General features: G+C 31.8%; 1 protein-coding gene across 1 annotated transcript in view; it reads right to left on the bottom strand.

The window, feature by feature from the left end:
• AGPS (alkylglycerone phosphate synthase) overlaps positions 1 to 13,625 on the bottom strand; it is a 140,427-nt gene that overhangs the window by 44,722 nt on the left and 82,080 nt on the right. Inside the window, exons 12-13 of the mRNA XM_082395636.1 lie at positions 5,190 to 5,241; positions 789 to 865 (exon numbers count right to left, since the gene is read on the bottom strand). Of these exons, the coding sequence (XP_082251762.1) occupies positions 789 to 865; positions 5,190 to 5,241 (129 nt within the window). The remainder of the gene's footprint in view (positions 1 to 788; positions 866 to 5,189; positions 5,242 to 13,625) is intronic.

Here is a 13,625-nt window from a genome sequence, read left to right on the forward strand (position 1 = left end):
TTTCTAAGCTTAAAAGTAATTAAATAATCACAGGAAAGATATAAAAATTAGAACCTTTGCACCAAAAAAAAAAAAAAAAAAAAGAAAAGAAAGAAACCTTATTAAAAAGGAGTCAACTGACTGGAAAAATTATTTACAACATTTATGAAAAAGGCATCTAATAATTCCACTTTTCAAAAGGCACACAGCAAGGCATTAAACCATTCCCCCCGCCCCCCCCCAAAAAAAACAAAAAGAAAAACCCATGAAGTTGCTACCCCTAGCAAAATAACCACATTCAACTAATTCACAAAAAATTACATCTAGGAAATACAGGGAAATGGTCAGTCTCATTAGAATTTCAAGAAATATCAACTAAAATAAAATACTATTTCCCCCCTGGATTTACTAAATTTAAAACAAAACAAAACAAAAAATCCCATATGTAATAGCAAGGATGAAATCCAAAAATGGTACATATGCATTGTCATGTGTCAAAAGTTTTAAAAAACTAATACTTTTATTACACTTCTAGATATCTACTATGAAGGAAAAAATTCAAACTATAAAAAATGTTACATGCATAAAACTGTTCAATGTAGTGTTATTTTTAGGAACTTCAAATTCAGGAAAGCTTTTATATTTTCTGAAATTGAATGTATAATTGATTTACTTGATTAAATATTTACTCCAACATAAAAAGTAACAATTATGAAATGTACACAGCAACATGGAAGAACATAGGTGTGTGTGAGGAAGAGAAGGCAGGAAACAAAATTAATATCCTAAGCATTAAAAAAAATTCTTACCTTTGTAATATAAAACTTTTTTAACCCATCCAAAAATGATGTAAAAATAGAGGAAACCTGAGGTTTAAGAGCATGACCTAAGAAGAAAAAAAAGTTCATATTTTAAGTTAATAGCAAATTAATTTATCTATGTTTTTCATAAGAGCAAGAGGCTACTTTAATTTAGTATCCTAAAAGAAAGTGAATATTTCCATGACTTTAGTTTTTAAAATCTCCTTATGTTATATATATATATAACATATTGGTATTAAGATCTACATCTTTTAAAAAGTCACAAACAACTTTTTGTTTACCAAACTCCTTCTTGGGTTTTTTTTTTAACTCGAATTACTATATGTAATTACTACTACACATAGTTTAGGTTATCTTTCAATGGTATAGTTTATACATAGTAAAATCACTTCATTAATTTTTATTTCATTAGGAACACCCAATGGTGGCTAGTTCTACTTTTATTTTTTTTAATTATGCAGAAACCATTGAGAACTATAACCAAATATGGAGTCAATGCCAAGTTTAAGATTGTTTCTTAATTAATTCTTAATTCACCCAGAATTCTTGGCATAAAACTAGTAATTGCTTCCTTAATTATACCCAGAGAGTTAAAATTGCCAAAAAAACATAAATGGTGTCTCAGAGTCTGTTAAATTAACATCGTTGCCTGCGGATTAAGTTTAATTGAGTAAAAGTCTTTTACTATTTTCTCATTGTTTTCAGAGTAGCAACTTCTTAACTCCCATGACTATAACATTTAAGAGTCATGCATCTGGCCTTAGTACTCTGAGTCCAATTCAGAAAAATTTGGCATACCATTTATATAGAATTTTTATAAAGACTTTTAAAGCCTCTAGTAAATCTAAAATTATCTCCAAATAAAACATTTATTTTTAAAAAAGGCTTTAAGGTTTTGGGATTTTGTTTATTTTTAAAGTGTAGATCCCTTCTTTTAAAATAGGTTCAAACTAGCTTTTGTGAAGGAAAAAAGGTGGGGTGGAGAGAAATATTTCTGGAGGAAAAATGATCACTTGCAGTCTTTTTTTCCCATTCATTTATTTTTTTAAAGTGAGAATCTGAATCTGTAATATTTATTACATTCTTACAGATTATAATAAGAAACTATATTACATAAAAGACCAAGTAACATAAATCTTAACCAGAAGTTAAGAGTTAGGTAACCATGCTATAACCAAACAAAGCAAAAAACAAACAAAAAATAAAGAGCAGATTACATAGAGATGAACCTAGCAATCTTTTTGAGATCCTGGATCACAAGAGGTTTGTTTGGGGATTTTTTTCTTCTTTCATTGTAACCTGTCAGAGATGTTCTCTAGCATAACCAGTGTTTTTAAAAGATTCCATTTCTAGCATGTATAAAGTTAAAGGTAACACATCATCAAAATATTCACTCGCTGTCCCAAATGGAATTCATCCTACTTTAACAGCAACCGGAAACAAATATATAAACATAAATGTGTGAGTGTGTGTATCTGATCCTCATAAAAGACTTCTGGTCCACATATTTTTACACAATGTATGAAGATTCCAAACGTTACTACTCTGATATGGAATAATCCTTAAGGGTATATGTTCATCTTATCACACTAAAATTTAAATGCACAACTTCTATTAACACTACTGTGAGTTAGTCACATATATCCCTAATACTGAGTTGACATGATAGCCTGATGGAATATGCTTCAAGCATAATTACTGCAAAAGTGATACTAACTTTTAAGTGGGTCAAGTATTAGTATTAATTAAGAGGATATTATTATCTTTTACTTATTCTTAAATTAATGTTGCCTACTGAACTAATTACATTGTAAATATATTCCAGCTATTGTGTTTTATTTTATATAGAAAACAAAGGAACTAGTTCCTAAATTTACTAGCTGGACAGTTTGATTAGTGAATTTTGTTATTGTTACAGTGTTAATTAAATAATTTTAAAGGATTCCATAAATTCTTATGTTTCAAGGAAGTGCTCCAAAGCACTGGAAAAAGTCGGGCTTTGGGGTCAGACAGATTTGGGTTCAACCCCAGCTCCACATATAACTTGTGGACTTTGGCCAAAATATTTAATCTTTGAATTGTTTATAAATTGGAAATACAACCTTGAGGAATGGTTGTGTGCTACTGATAATGTGCTTAGCACTACCCTATATGCTATTCAAGATTTGTTTACCCTCTTTTGCTAATTTGATGATTAAGTCAATCAACATGTAAGTGTCTGTTATGTGACAGGTGCAGGACACATAAAAATGAATAAGAAACATCTCCCAAATTTGATAAACGTTAGTTCACAGGGAAAATATGTAGATCATTTCAATGTACTCAATGATATATAACTTTTCAATATACTGAAAAGGTATCATTTCAATATAATATATTAAGAGTTGTGTCAAGGGGAGGGGTGATAATAAAAATATTAACAACTAATAATAAGGCTTGTGCTTTGTTAACAACCGATATGGTACAAACATTGACCAATCAGCCATACAGTTGGTACAAGGTCCCGGGCACCACTTGCTGTGCTAAGAGTTATTTAGTTGGTTGATCATGAAGTCATGGCAGGATATATAGGTGGGAAAGTGGGAAAGCTTCAGTGAATACTGAGAAATCAAAAAGGTTACAGACAGCCAAGAAGCATGATCAGATCTGTACGCCTAAAGGACCACTTTGGTGGCCAAGTAAAGGGCAGAAGGAGAGGAGACACACTAAAGACTAGCGAGAGTAGAACCAACATTAGAGCATGTTCCTAGGTACAGTAATGAGAATGTGGAACAAGGATGACAGATAACCAAAAGGATCTTTCTTTGAACCTACATTTAAATTGTTATAGATCCCAGTTATAAATAAAATCTGGCCATATCATAATTAGTTTTACATAGGTGTCTATGTCCAACATAGTTTACTACATTATAGCATATAAATGGATAACACAGTCTTATTAATCAGATACATGGCTCTCTTCAGACCTAGATCTCTGAATGCAGGCCAAAACACACAGGAGGCTTGGTTTTCATTTGATTTAACTATTTCATCATTTATAGGACACATTTATCTTAAACTTTTATCAGTAGTATAGTATTCTGAAAGTAATTTACTTAAAGAAATAAAAGCTGTGACTTAGAAGAATCTAATTTTAAAACGAACCCTTGATATGTTATCAACCTGAGTTCCTTAGTTCAATTTCTATATAATTATGATAATCATTCTTCCCTAAATTAAAATCTAAGCTACTCGTACACCAAAGAAAAGCCTGCCTAACTTGGCCTTTAGTATTTATTATTGAGCAATCATTCTGGGACTATTTTGAGGGTACTTAAAGTCTATAAACTTAAATCCCAAACTAAATTTCAGCATATGGAAAAATTCAGAAGCAATAAAACTAGAATTGATAAGATGATAAATCGTGTCAGAAAGTTTAATACTTTAAGCAAAATAGGAAGAAAAAGAAACATGGTTAACTGTTACTGAATTCTCCACCTGAATATTCCATGGTCAACTTAAACACAACCCATTTGTAATGTTTTTTCCCCAAAATCATCTCTTCTTCTAGACTGTTATTCAATCCACCAGTCAATCATTCAGACATCAGGAGTTGCCCTAAACTCTTCCCTTTATTTAACCTTCCACATCCAGTTGGCAAACTGTTCTTTGGAAAATCTATTCTTTACTCTCTATCTCCACTGCTGCTGCCTTGAACAAGGCCCCCAGTATTTGCCTCTTTAACCATTTCAACTCCTCCTCCATGCTTGCACCATCCTAATCCATCCTGCATAATGCTAGCAGAATGAGCGTTCTATAAAGCTGATTTACTGTATTCCCTCTACAAAGATATCCCTCTGCTGACAAGATAAAACCCAAATCTATCCTGCAAAGCCCTAGTCCACCCATCCAGCTTTATCTCTTGTTACCACTTTCACCCTACAGTCTATTTGAGCCACACAGAACTATCTGAAGAAGTTCAAACATGCCATTAAGGTTTTACAATTTCATATTTTTTGCTGATAAGCGAACAAAAATTTGGTAGGAAAGAAGAGACTGTCTCAGGCAAACTTCTATTCACCTTTTAAGATTTTGTCTAAGCATCACTCCTTCAAGAAGCCTTTCCCCACGCTCTGCCTCAATCTCAGGCAAAATCAAGTAGGATCAACCCCTCCTTCATCTGCACCAGGGTATCCAGTGCAGTCTTCTTTCACATCACCTCTAACACTCCAGCACTCATTCATTTATACAATTGTCTGTCCTCATTAGATGGAGAACTTCCTGGAGGACAGGAGCTATGACACTTATCTTTCTAGCTCTGTACTCAGTACTCTTCCTGACACATAACTGGTGTTTCATAAGTTTTTGTGGCTTAGTGAGCAGATTTTTAAAGTACCATTCCTTACTTACCAAACTGAAATTGCTGGTTGTCCATGAGGCGAATAGATGCAGGAGCACATCTCTGTTTTAAAAAGAAAAAAAAAAAAAGTGATACAAATTTAATATGGTAAAGAAGCTAGACAGGTAGAAAATGAATGTCATCTTTCTGTATTTGAGATTAAGAGCTTAGTTCCTAAGGATACGTACAGGAAAAAAAAATCTTAACTTTTTATACAGTTTTATGACAACAAATAAAACATCAGTGGCTTCTATAAAGTATCTGGAGAGGAGAAATCTATGTACATAATACATATATACATACACATGTTGCCAGATCTTTAATTTATCTGCAACAAAATCTGCTTAATGCCTAGCAAAGACCTGTGGAAATACCTAAAGGAAATATTAGGCCTCAAAGTAGATTATTTTAAAACAAAGTAGAAAACTTATAAACTAAAATCAAAGCCTAGAGCATTATGCCACTGATGAACTATAATGTGTCACTGGGCTCATACTCTTTTAAAATGAGGAAGATGATGGTGGCATTTTTGTGGGCCAAAACACTTTAAAAATTTAACTGAGATGTCTTCATAGATAAGCACTTGTTCTTTCTTTTCATTCCTTCTCATAATCCATTTTAAACAGAAAAACTATCAGACGATGTGCAGAATTCTAAGATCTTTCAAGGTTACTTGTATGAAAACAGCAACAAAACTTGAAGCATAACATTATGTATCTAAAACATCTAAAACTGCACCTGTGTTATATTTATCTAGGCACACACTAAAAGCTGCAAGGAAAGAAAAATGAAGAAAGCAAATATTCAAATTAACTTTGTGATGCTACAACACTACCATACAAACACTAGCAAGGTTTAAGTTAGCTACAGTTTTTCCAAAGAATTTAAGTGAGCTTTACCCTAAATGGGATTTTTATATTCTATGCAACTTTTTAACATGGTTAAACTTCCACCAAGAAGCTGCTTTCAGACCACAAAATTTTGACTGTCATAAACTTTTTAAACATTTATCTTCTGAATAACATTTATCAATAAAATCTTTATCAACACAATGTTGAGATTTATGAAAATAGAATCACTCAAAAGAACAAAACTTATAAATATATACCTTAACTGTGTGTTATAACATTTTTGCTATTATGTGCTTTTAATTGAACAAATACTTAATTTTATAAAACCACTAGTAATACATACTTTATTTTACCCAACAAAATGACTGGTTAGATTCTTATTTTGAACACTGTATAATTTATTTCCTCATCTTTGATACTAAAGGTGAGATAATACAATCTATATTTTTAAAAAGCCATTGCCAAATCTGAAGAACAATATTAGGTAATTTATATACTTAACAATAACCTATTGCCTTACATTTTATAGAATCCTATTGTGTACAAGCTGTTTTCATATGTCTTTATTTAATATAAGAAACAACTTTGTCGGGGTAGCAGAACTGGTATTATCCCCATTTTACAGATGAGGATGTAAGAACCAGAGAGACTAAAAGACATGCCTGAGGTCAGATGACTGTAAAACAGTAAAGACAGAACTAGGACCAAGATATCCTGACAGCTAGATGAACGATATTTCAAATATGCCACACAGCCTCAAAAAAAATAAAAAAATTAAAAATCACAAAAGACACATACATACTTACACACACAGAGCTTTCAAGTCACATTTGAAACAAAAATTACATGAAAACCCTCTTACTTGCTATTTTGCAGTGTTATTAAAAGTATATTTATAAAATAAAATAAAAAATCTACAACCTGAGTACTTTCAAATCTTGGTATAAAGGTATCTTTGTAGTTGGGTTAACGCTTCTAAAAACATTACCAGTTTCCAAAATACTAAACGAAAATCAATTTTCCTGAAACATTTTTATTAAAACAGGCACATCAACTTCAAATAAAACAAATAAAGCCTGAGTAGACCAAGTTTCTTTTCTTCATAAAATAAACAGAATATCATATAACATATGTATTTATATGTTTGGGCTTAAGCACACCAGTACAATATGAGAAAGAATTCAGAGCCATTCTGTCATTATTAGAAAAAAAACTTTTAAATTCCTACCAACAACTTGTAAATTCCATCTCTTACTGCCACTCAGATTCTACTTCACCTGTATCTATCTATAGCAGGTGTTATTAATGAAAACCTACCTAGGCACACATATAACAGAAAATGGAAAAAAAGTATATTACATTTATAGTTAATTTCTAGTGGAATTCAATCTCTGAAACAACTAAAATACAACATGTAGGCCTTGATAAGATCTTAGTTTGAAAGACTATCCACAAAATACATTTTGGGGACAACTGGAATAATTGATTATAGAATGAATACTAGATGGCATTAAGAAATTACTGCTGGACTGACAGATATAGAGAACAAACTAGTGGTTATCAGCTGGAGTGGGGGGGGGGATATAGGGGTGGAGAAGTGGGAGGTACAAACTATTGGGTGTAAGACAGGCTCAAGGATGTATTGTACAACACAGGGAATACAGCCAATATTTTGTCATTATAATTGGAAAGTAATCTTTAAAAATTGTATAAAAATTTGAAAATTAATTAAAAAAAGAAATACAGGGAAAAAAGTACTGATTTTCTTAGACATGATAATGATATTGTGGCTATAAAAAAGAACACCTTAATTTTCAGAGGATGTATACTGAAGTATTTGGAAGTCAAATGTTATAATGCAACTTAATTTCAAATGGTCAAGGAAAAATACACAAATATGTAAAACAAACAGCAAAAAGTTAGTAATTTTTGCATATACAAGATGAATATACAGGTGACCACTGTACTATTCTTTCTAAGTTTCTGTATGCTTAGAATTTTCAAATAAAAGTTGAAAAAATAAGTGAGAAACTTGCTTCAGGGCACTTGCTACATACAGCAACTGATATTCAATTATATTGAACATGATTTTAACTTGACAGCTGAGTTACATAAACTAGTCAGTCATCCACTGTTCCTATTTATACTGAGGCAGAGTTGATGATTACATACTAATACATCGAAAAAAGAATTAAAAGCTATAGAAACCTTTTTGTATCTAGATTATAAATATTAAATTCATTTTCAACACTGACTTTTAAAAATTATCAAAATAAAACCAACAGCTTTAGTAAGTCTCATGTTTTAATAGTGTCACATTTTTTAAAAAGTCAGTGAATGGAGTTTTTCAGTTATTGTCACAAGTAAATTCTCATAAGCAAAGCACAGCATCAAGATTGCTTTAGATTCTAGAGCAAATATTCTGTAAATCACTATGCATCATTCTAAAAATACAAAGGAGGAAAAGTTTCTTAGAATTTTAAATCAGAAGTCATGACACTTAATTAAATAGCAGTCCTTATAACCAAAAAACCAAAATAATATTACTATTCTTAAAAAACAACATTCAAACTAGGTTACTATACTTACAGTTAAGATTAGGTTATATTTTAATGCTATAAAACTACCTTGGTAAGTTAAAAAAATTCAAAATAACTCCTTTAAAAGTTAAAGACATCACAAATTCTGAGAATTTGAGCACTAAATTCAATCCCATGCTATACAATTATGCTCTGCTAGAGTATTCCATAGATGAGGAAAGGGGAAAAGGGTCCTTGAGATAAAGTGACCCCTGGTGGTATGTGATCAGAACTAACCTGAGAGGGGATATTTTTACCTAGAAATTTTAATGGGTTAATGATACATTCAGGGTATTTAAGGAACACTCAAACAAAAATTGCTTACTTGAAGTGGAGTTAATGAAATAACTGATTTTGTTTTTATTATGATAAATGCACTCTGACTAAAATCGCTCAGGTCACCTGCTTGTACTTTATACTTTAGTAAATAGTCTAAAAAAATCATATGAGAAACTCATTATGGACTAATAAATAAATATCAGTATCTTTGTTTTATCTGAGCAAAGAAGAAATAAATAAACCAGTGACCTCAAAGCATGGGTATAAGATTGACTAAGTCAAATTGCTGCCAATTTCTTCCCTTTAATGACGTTACAACCAGGAATTTACTTGAATACATAACCTGAAAAATAAAAAACCACCACTCTAATTAGTCTTATTTACTTAGTAGAATTCTCGGCACTAACTTAAAAAGCAACCTCTTTCCCAATCTAACCATTTTCTCCAAAAAAAAATAGTCCCTATAAGAAACACATCAAAAGATTTCTGCAAAATTTGTTTTTATGGAACTAAGTCATATTGCTTTCTTGTCACAGGGAAAACCAGAACTCGCACTTCAGATGAGACACTTTGTTCGAGGAAGTATCTAAGTTTACTAGCTACTGGCGAAAGAAATTCAATATTAACATGTTTCATACGTCTGCATGATTTCTTCTAGCTTCATAAGGATAAACTATAAAATATAAGCACTGAGTGGCAGTCCTATATCTCTGGTATCTTGGTTAAAAAATGAATAACCTTTGAATTGAAAAGGTTTGTTTCTTCAAGGAGTAAATCAAACTTTCAGTATAGACTCTGGAATGGCCCTAGTTCCTGAGCCTTAAAACTATTCTGGAGATAGTCTACTAACATACTGTATCAGAAGCTAATGCTTCAATATCAAACCCCTTGTACACGGCTACACAAAAATTTAAGCACAGAAAATTTTATCATGATATGCAGTATCTTTGGTGACTGTTAGAAGACAGAAACCATGTCTATTTAATTTACATAATATCAACTGCACTTTGTTGGATATAAAGTTAAAAGCATACTCTCCCACATAAAAAGCACAATAAAATAATTGATATTAATTTAATTAATAAATTAATTTTAAAAGTTCAAAAAAAGCATATGTAAAAGAAGAGAATTCTGTTAAATACAAATTTCTAGGTATAAAAGCTTAAAATGTAGACAGAATTAGTTTTTCCTCTAATAATAAATCAGAATTGACACCACAGATGAAATCATGCAATATTTAAGGCTACTGGTAAACTGGTTAATCCTATTAGAAAGGATATACTGGCTTACAGCCAGGAATCTACATTGTAAACAAGAACTTTTTTAGCAAGGGAATTATCTCTTGGTTTTAAAGAATGAAACAAATACATAATACAGGGTAGATATTTCCCTCCGCTTATGTTAAGGGAAGGGGCAAAAGTTAATGCCAAACAGTCTCCTGGTCAAAATTGTACATTTTCAGTTTAGTAAAGGTGTAATGACTAGAGCATGTCTCATAACTGTCCTCAAGCTTGATACATTTTGCTGGATCACACAGTAAAGAATCCAATTAACCAAACATTTGGCTAGGTTATTCTCTCTGCTTCAGAGTGTGAAAAACATGACATCAAAAAATGATTTAAAATAACAATTCCATTTTCTATATGTAACAAATTATCTCTAAGAATTATCACTTAATATAAATAAGTTTTAAATGTTTTACAATATAAGTGCTAAACCTAACTCCTTTCAATTTATTTGAACCCCTACAGGATAAATCAAGTTGAAAACAGAACAATTCAGAATTGAGATATAACAGTCTGAATTGTCAGACATGAACTATGTATATCTTCCGAAATTACGGTCTAAACTCACTAGAAAAAAATACCCTATCAGTTTAAAATTGTTTAAAATAAAAGTGATGGTAGGTAGAAAGGGCCATCCCTTGTCAAAAGAAAAAGCTGCCTTTTAATCTGTAATTCTAAAAACCTAGTTCTGATACTGAGAAATACAGTTTTCAGAGGAATTTGTACTACAGACATACAGACAGTCTGTAGTACACATACAGACAGTCAATGTTTCCTCATAATGGAACAAATTGGTCCTCTCTCAATACCACAAGGCATAACTCCTAAGTTTTTATTGGCAAATGGTGGGGGAAGATCCCAAACTTTAAAAATTGCTTTTGAACTTGTTTCAACACTCCATGTTCCCTTCAACCCTTGTAAAAACATACTTGCCATTTTAAAACAAACAATAAAAGAGAAAAATAAAATATTATATCTGACACTGATATTCTGATTAAAAAACACAATTTTCCCCCCTCTTGAGAGGCTACAGTAGGAAATCTAGTCTCTGAGAAAATCTTAAAAGCCACTTACCCATCTACTGAGTAAAGTTGGAGATTCTACTGGACTGCCACTTATGAGATAGAATCACATTAATCTTCCACTAAATCTTCCTTTCTAGCTCCTCACAAGGCAGTGAAGTACTGAAAGAGGACAATTCCTCACATGGACAAAGATCAGATGAGTGACCTTAGTAGAATCCTTCTGCTGCCAGTATAAAGTTGCTTTATTTATTTCCTTCAGTAAGAATAGTGATAAAAATATACACAGAGCCCACTTAGCTATCTGTGAACAATCATGTCCGCTCCTTTCCAAAAGATACTCATCCAAAAGCAACTTGAGTCTGAAAATAGTGCAAAAATGGAAGTGCTATGAAATGACAGTGAGGAATTACAAGCAGCCAACTCATTACTCAATCAAGAATTTGGCATAATTGTAAACCATGTACCATCTATTTTAATGGATCTTAATTTTCTTGCTATCAAATGAAATTCCAAATCACAAATTGAACAATGACTGGTGCCAAAACCTGATAATTTTCTAAATTTTTCTGCTTGAGAATACTGTTATAAAGCAGGGCAGCATATACAGTACCATTCTTGACACATGAGATTTGTATACTCTATAAACTAATATATAAATGTCCCTAAACATAATACATTTACCCATTTCCAGGAAAGGGAATGTCCCTCTATATGTGAAGTATAACAAGAGTAAAAAATGCAGGTTCCCCAAACAGTGGAATATTTCCAAATCCCAGTGACTATTCTTAGCAACTGTTTCATTCGTAAGAGCAACATTTGAGAATGAAATATTATCTATCTAGACTTTTCAATCAGTTTCAAGTAAGGCAAGCTTTCCAGTTACATGGTATTTATGTCTCTAAAAATTATCTATTACTAATTACAGAGAACCAAATTATTAAAGCTATAGATTAGAAAGGAGCTTTCTTTTTGACCTGGTTTTTAACCACAGGGTGGCACTTTCTATCAATCATCACCTTTATTTATCCCAAGATATATATATTCAATATAGTTTTGTGTAGTGAATTTAGATTATGGTCATATTGTAAATATCCAAATAATTTAAAAAAAACAAACTTTTATTGACTTATGCAAAGATGAAGAAAAATGTTACTACCTGCCTTTCATTATCACAAGTAGCTCTTATCTGTTACTTTCTATCAGGAGCATATTAAATTGTAACAAAAACTGCATCAAATTGCACCAACTATTTATGTTTAAATTCAATATTTCCAATTTTAGTGAAATTATAAATTTAGGATTTTGACATATTTGTACACCATTTCTCATTAATGAAACCTAAGACAGATTTACATGTGAGTATTTTTAATGCGGAAAAGCAGATGGAGCACTCAGGAAAGAATAAAATATGTCTACTTCTATTCCAAAGATCGTATAACAACACTTTTTAACAAGTCTACTAAATCTGTGTTCAACAGAGTGGAGTTATTGTGAAGGGGCAGATTTGGCCAACATAGACTGAGTGTGTACTCATTAAGATCTTTTGTTAAAAATACATACAAATCAGACTAGATTTATAAATTCTATAATTATTTTAAAAATCTAATTTGGGGGCTTCCCTGGTGGCGCAGTGGTTGAGAATCTGCCTGCCAATGCAGGGGACACAGGTTCAAGCCCTGGTTTGGGAAGATCCCACATGCCGTGGAGCAACTAGGCCCATGAGCCACAATTACTGAGCCTGCGCGTCTGGAGCCTGTGCTCCGCAACAAGAGAGGCCGCGATAGTGAGAGGCCTGCGCACCGCAATGAAGAGTGGCCCCCACTTGCCGCAACTAGAGAAAGCCCTTGCACAGAAATGAAGACCCAACACAGCCAAAAATAAATAAATAAATAAATTTAAAAAAAAATCTAATTTGGCATTCATGTTTATTTTGCCATAAAAAAATGGAGGCAATCATGGTCAACTAAAAACATGTCATTCAAAACTTGAACAAGAGGGACAATATAAACTGTATCTTTAATAATAAAGCTTTTCTTGGAGGGGATATAGTCAAGCTTGACAAAGATGAAAAGTAAATAAAAATAAAATACTTAACACAAAGAATGAACTACAATACAAAGTGAAAACACTAGAATAAAAAAATATATCATTAAGGAAGATTTGAAATTAATCAGAAAATATAATCTATTTATGGAAAATATTTGGTTTTATTTTGATTTTTAATTGATGAATTTACAGTTATTTTCTTAAAAAGAACAAAAAAACCTAGTTTCCCATTCCTTTAGGAATGAATTCACAGGCAAAACCATAAGGCTCTTCAAGTACTTCTTTTGTTTTTTAATACCTGAGGTATCTTAAATTCGAAGTTACTTCCTTGGCCTTTAAGTGATGGAAGGGTTTAGCAACAAGTTATCAGAACACACGTGA

This window comes from Balaenoptera borealis (genome assembly GCF_965194805.1).
Source record: "Balaenoptera borealis genome assembly, chromosome: 6".
Taxonomy (NCBI): domain Eukaryota; kingdom Metazoa; phylum Chordata; class Mammalia; order Artiodactyla; family Balaenopteridae; genus Balaenoptera; species Balaenoptera borealis.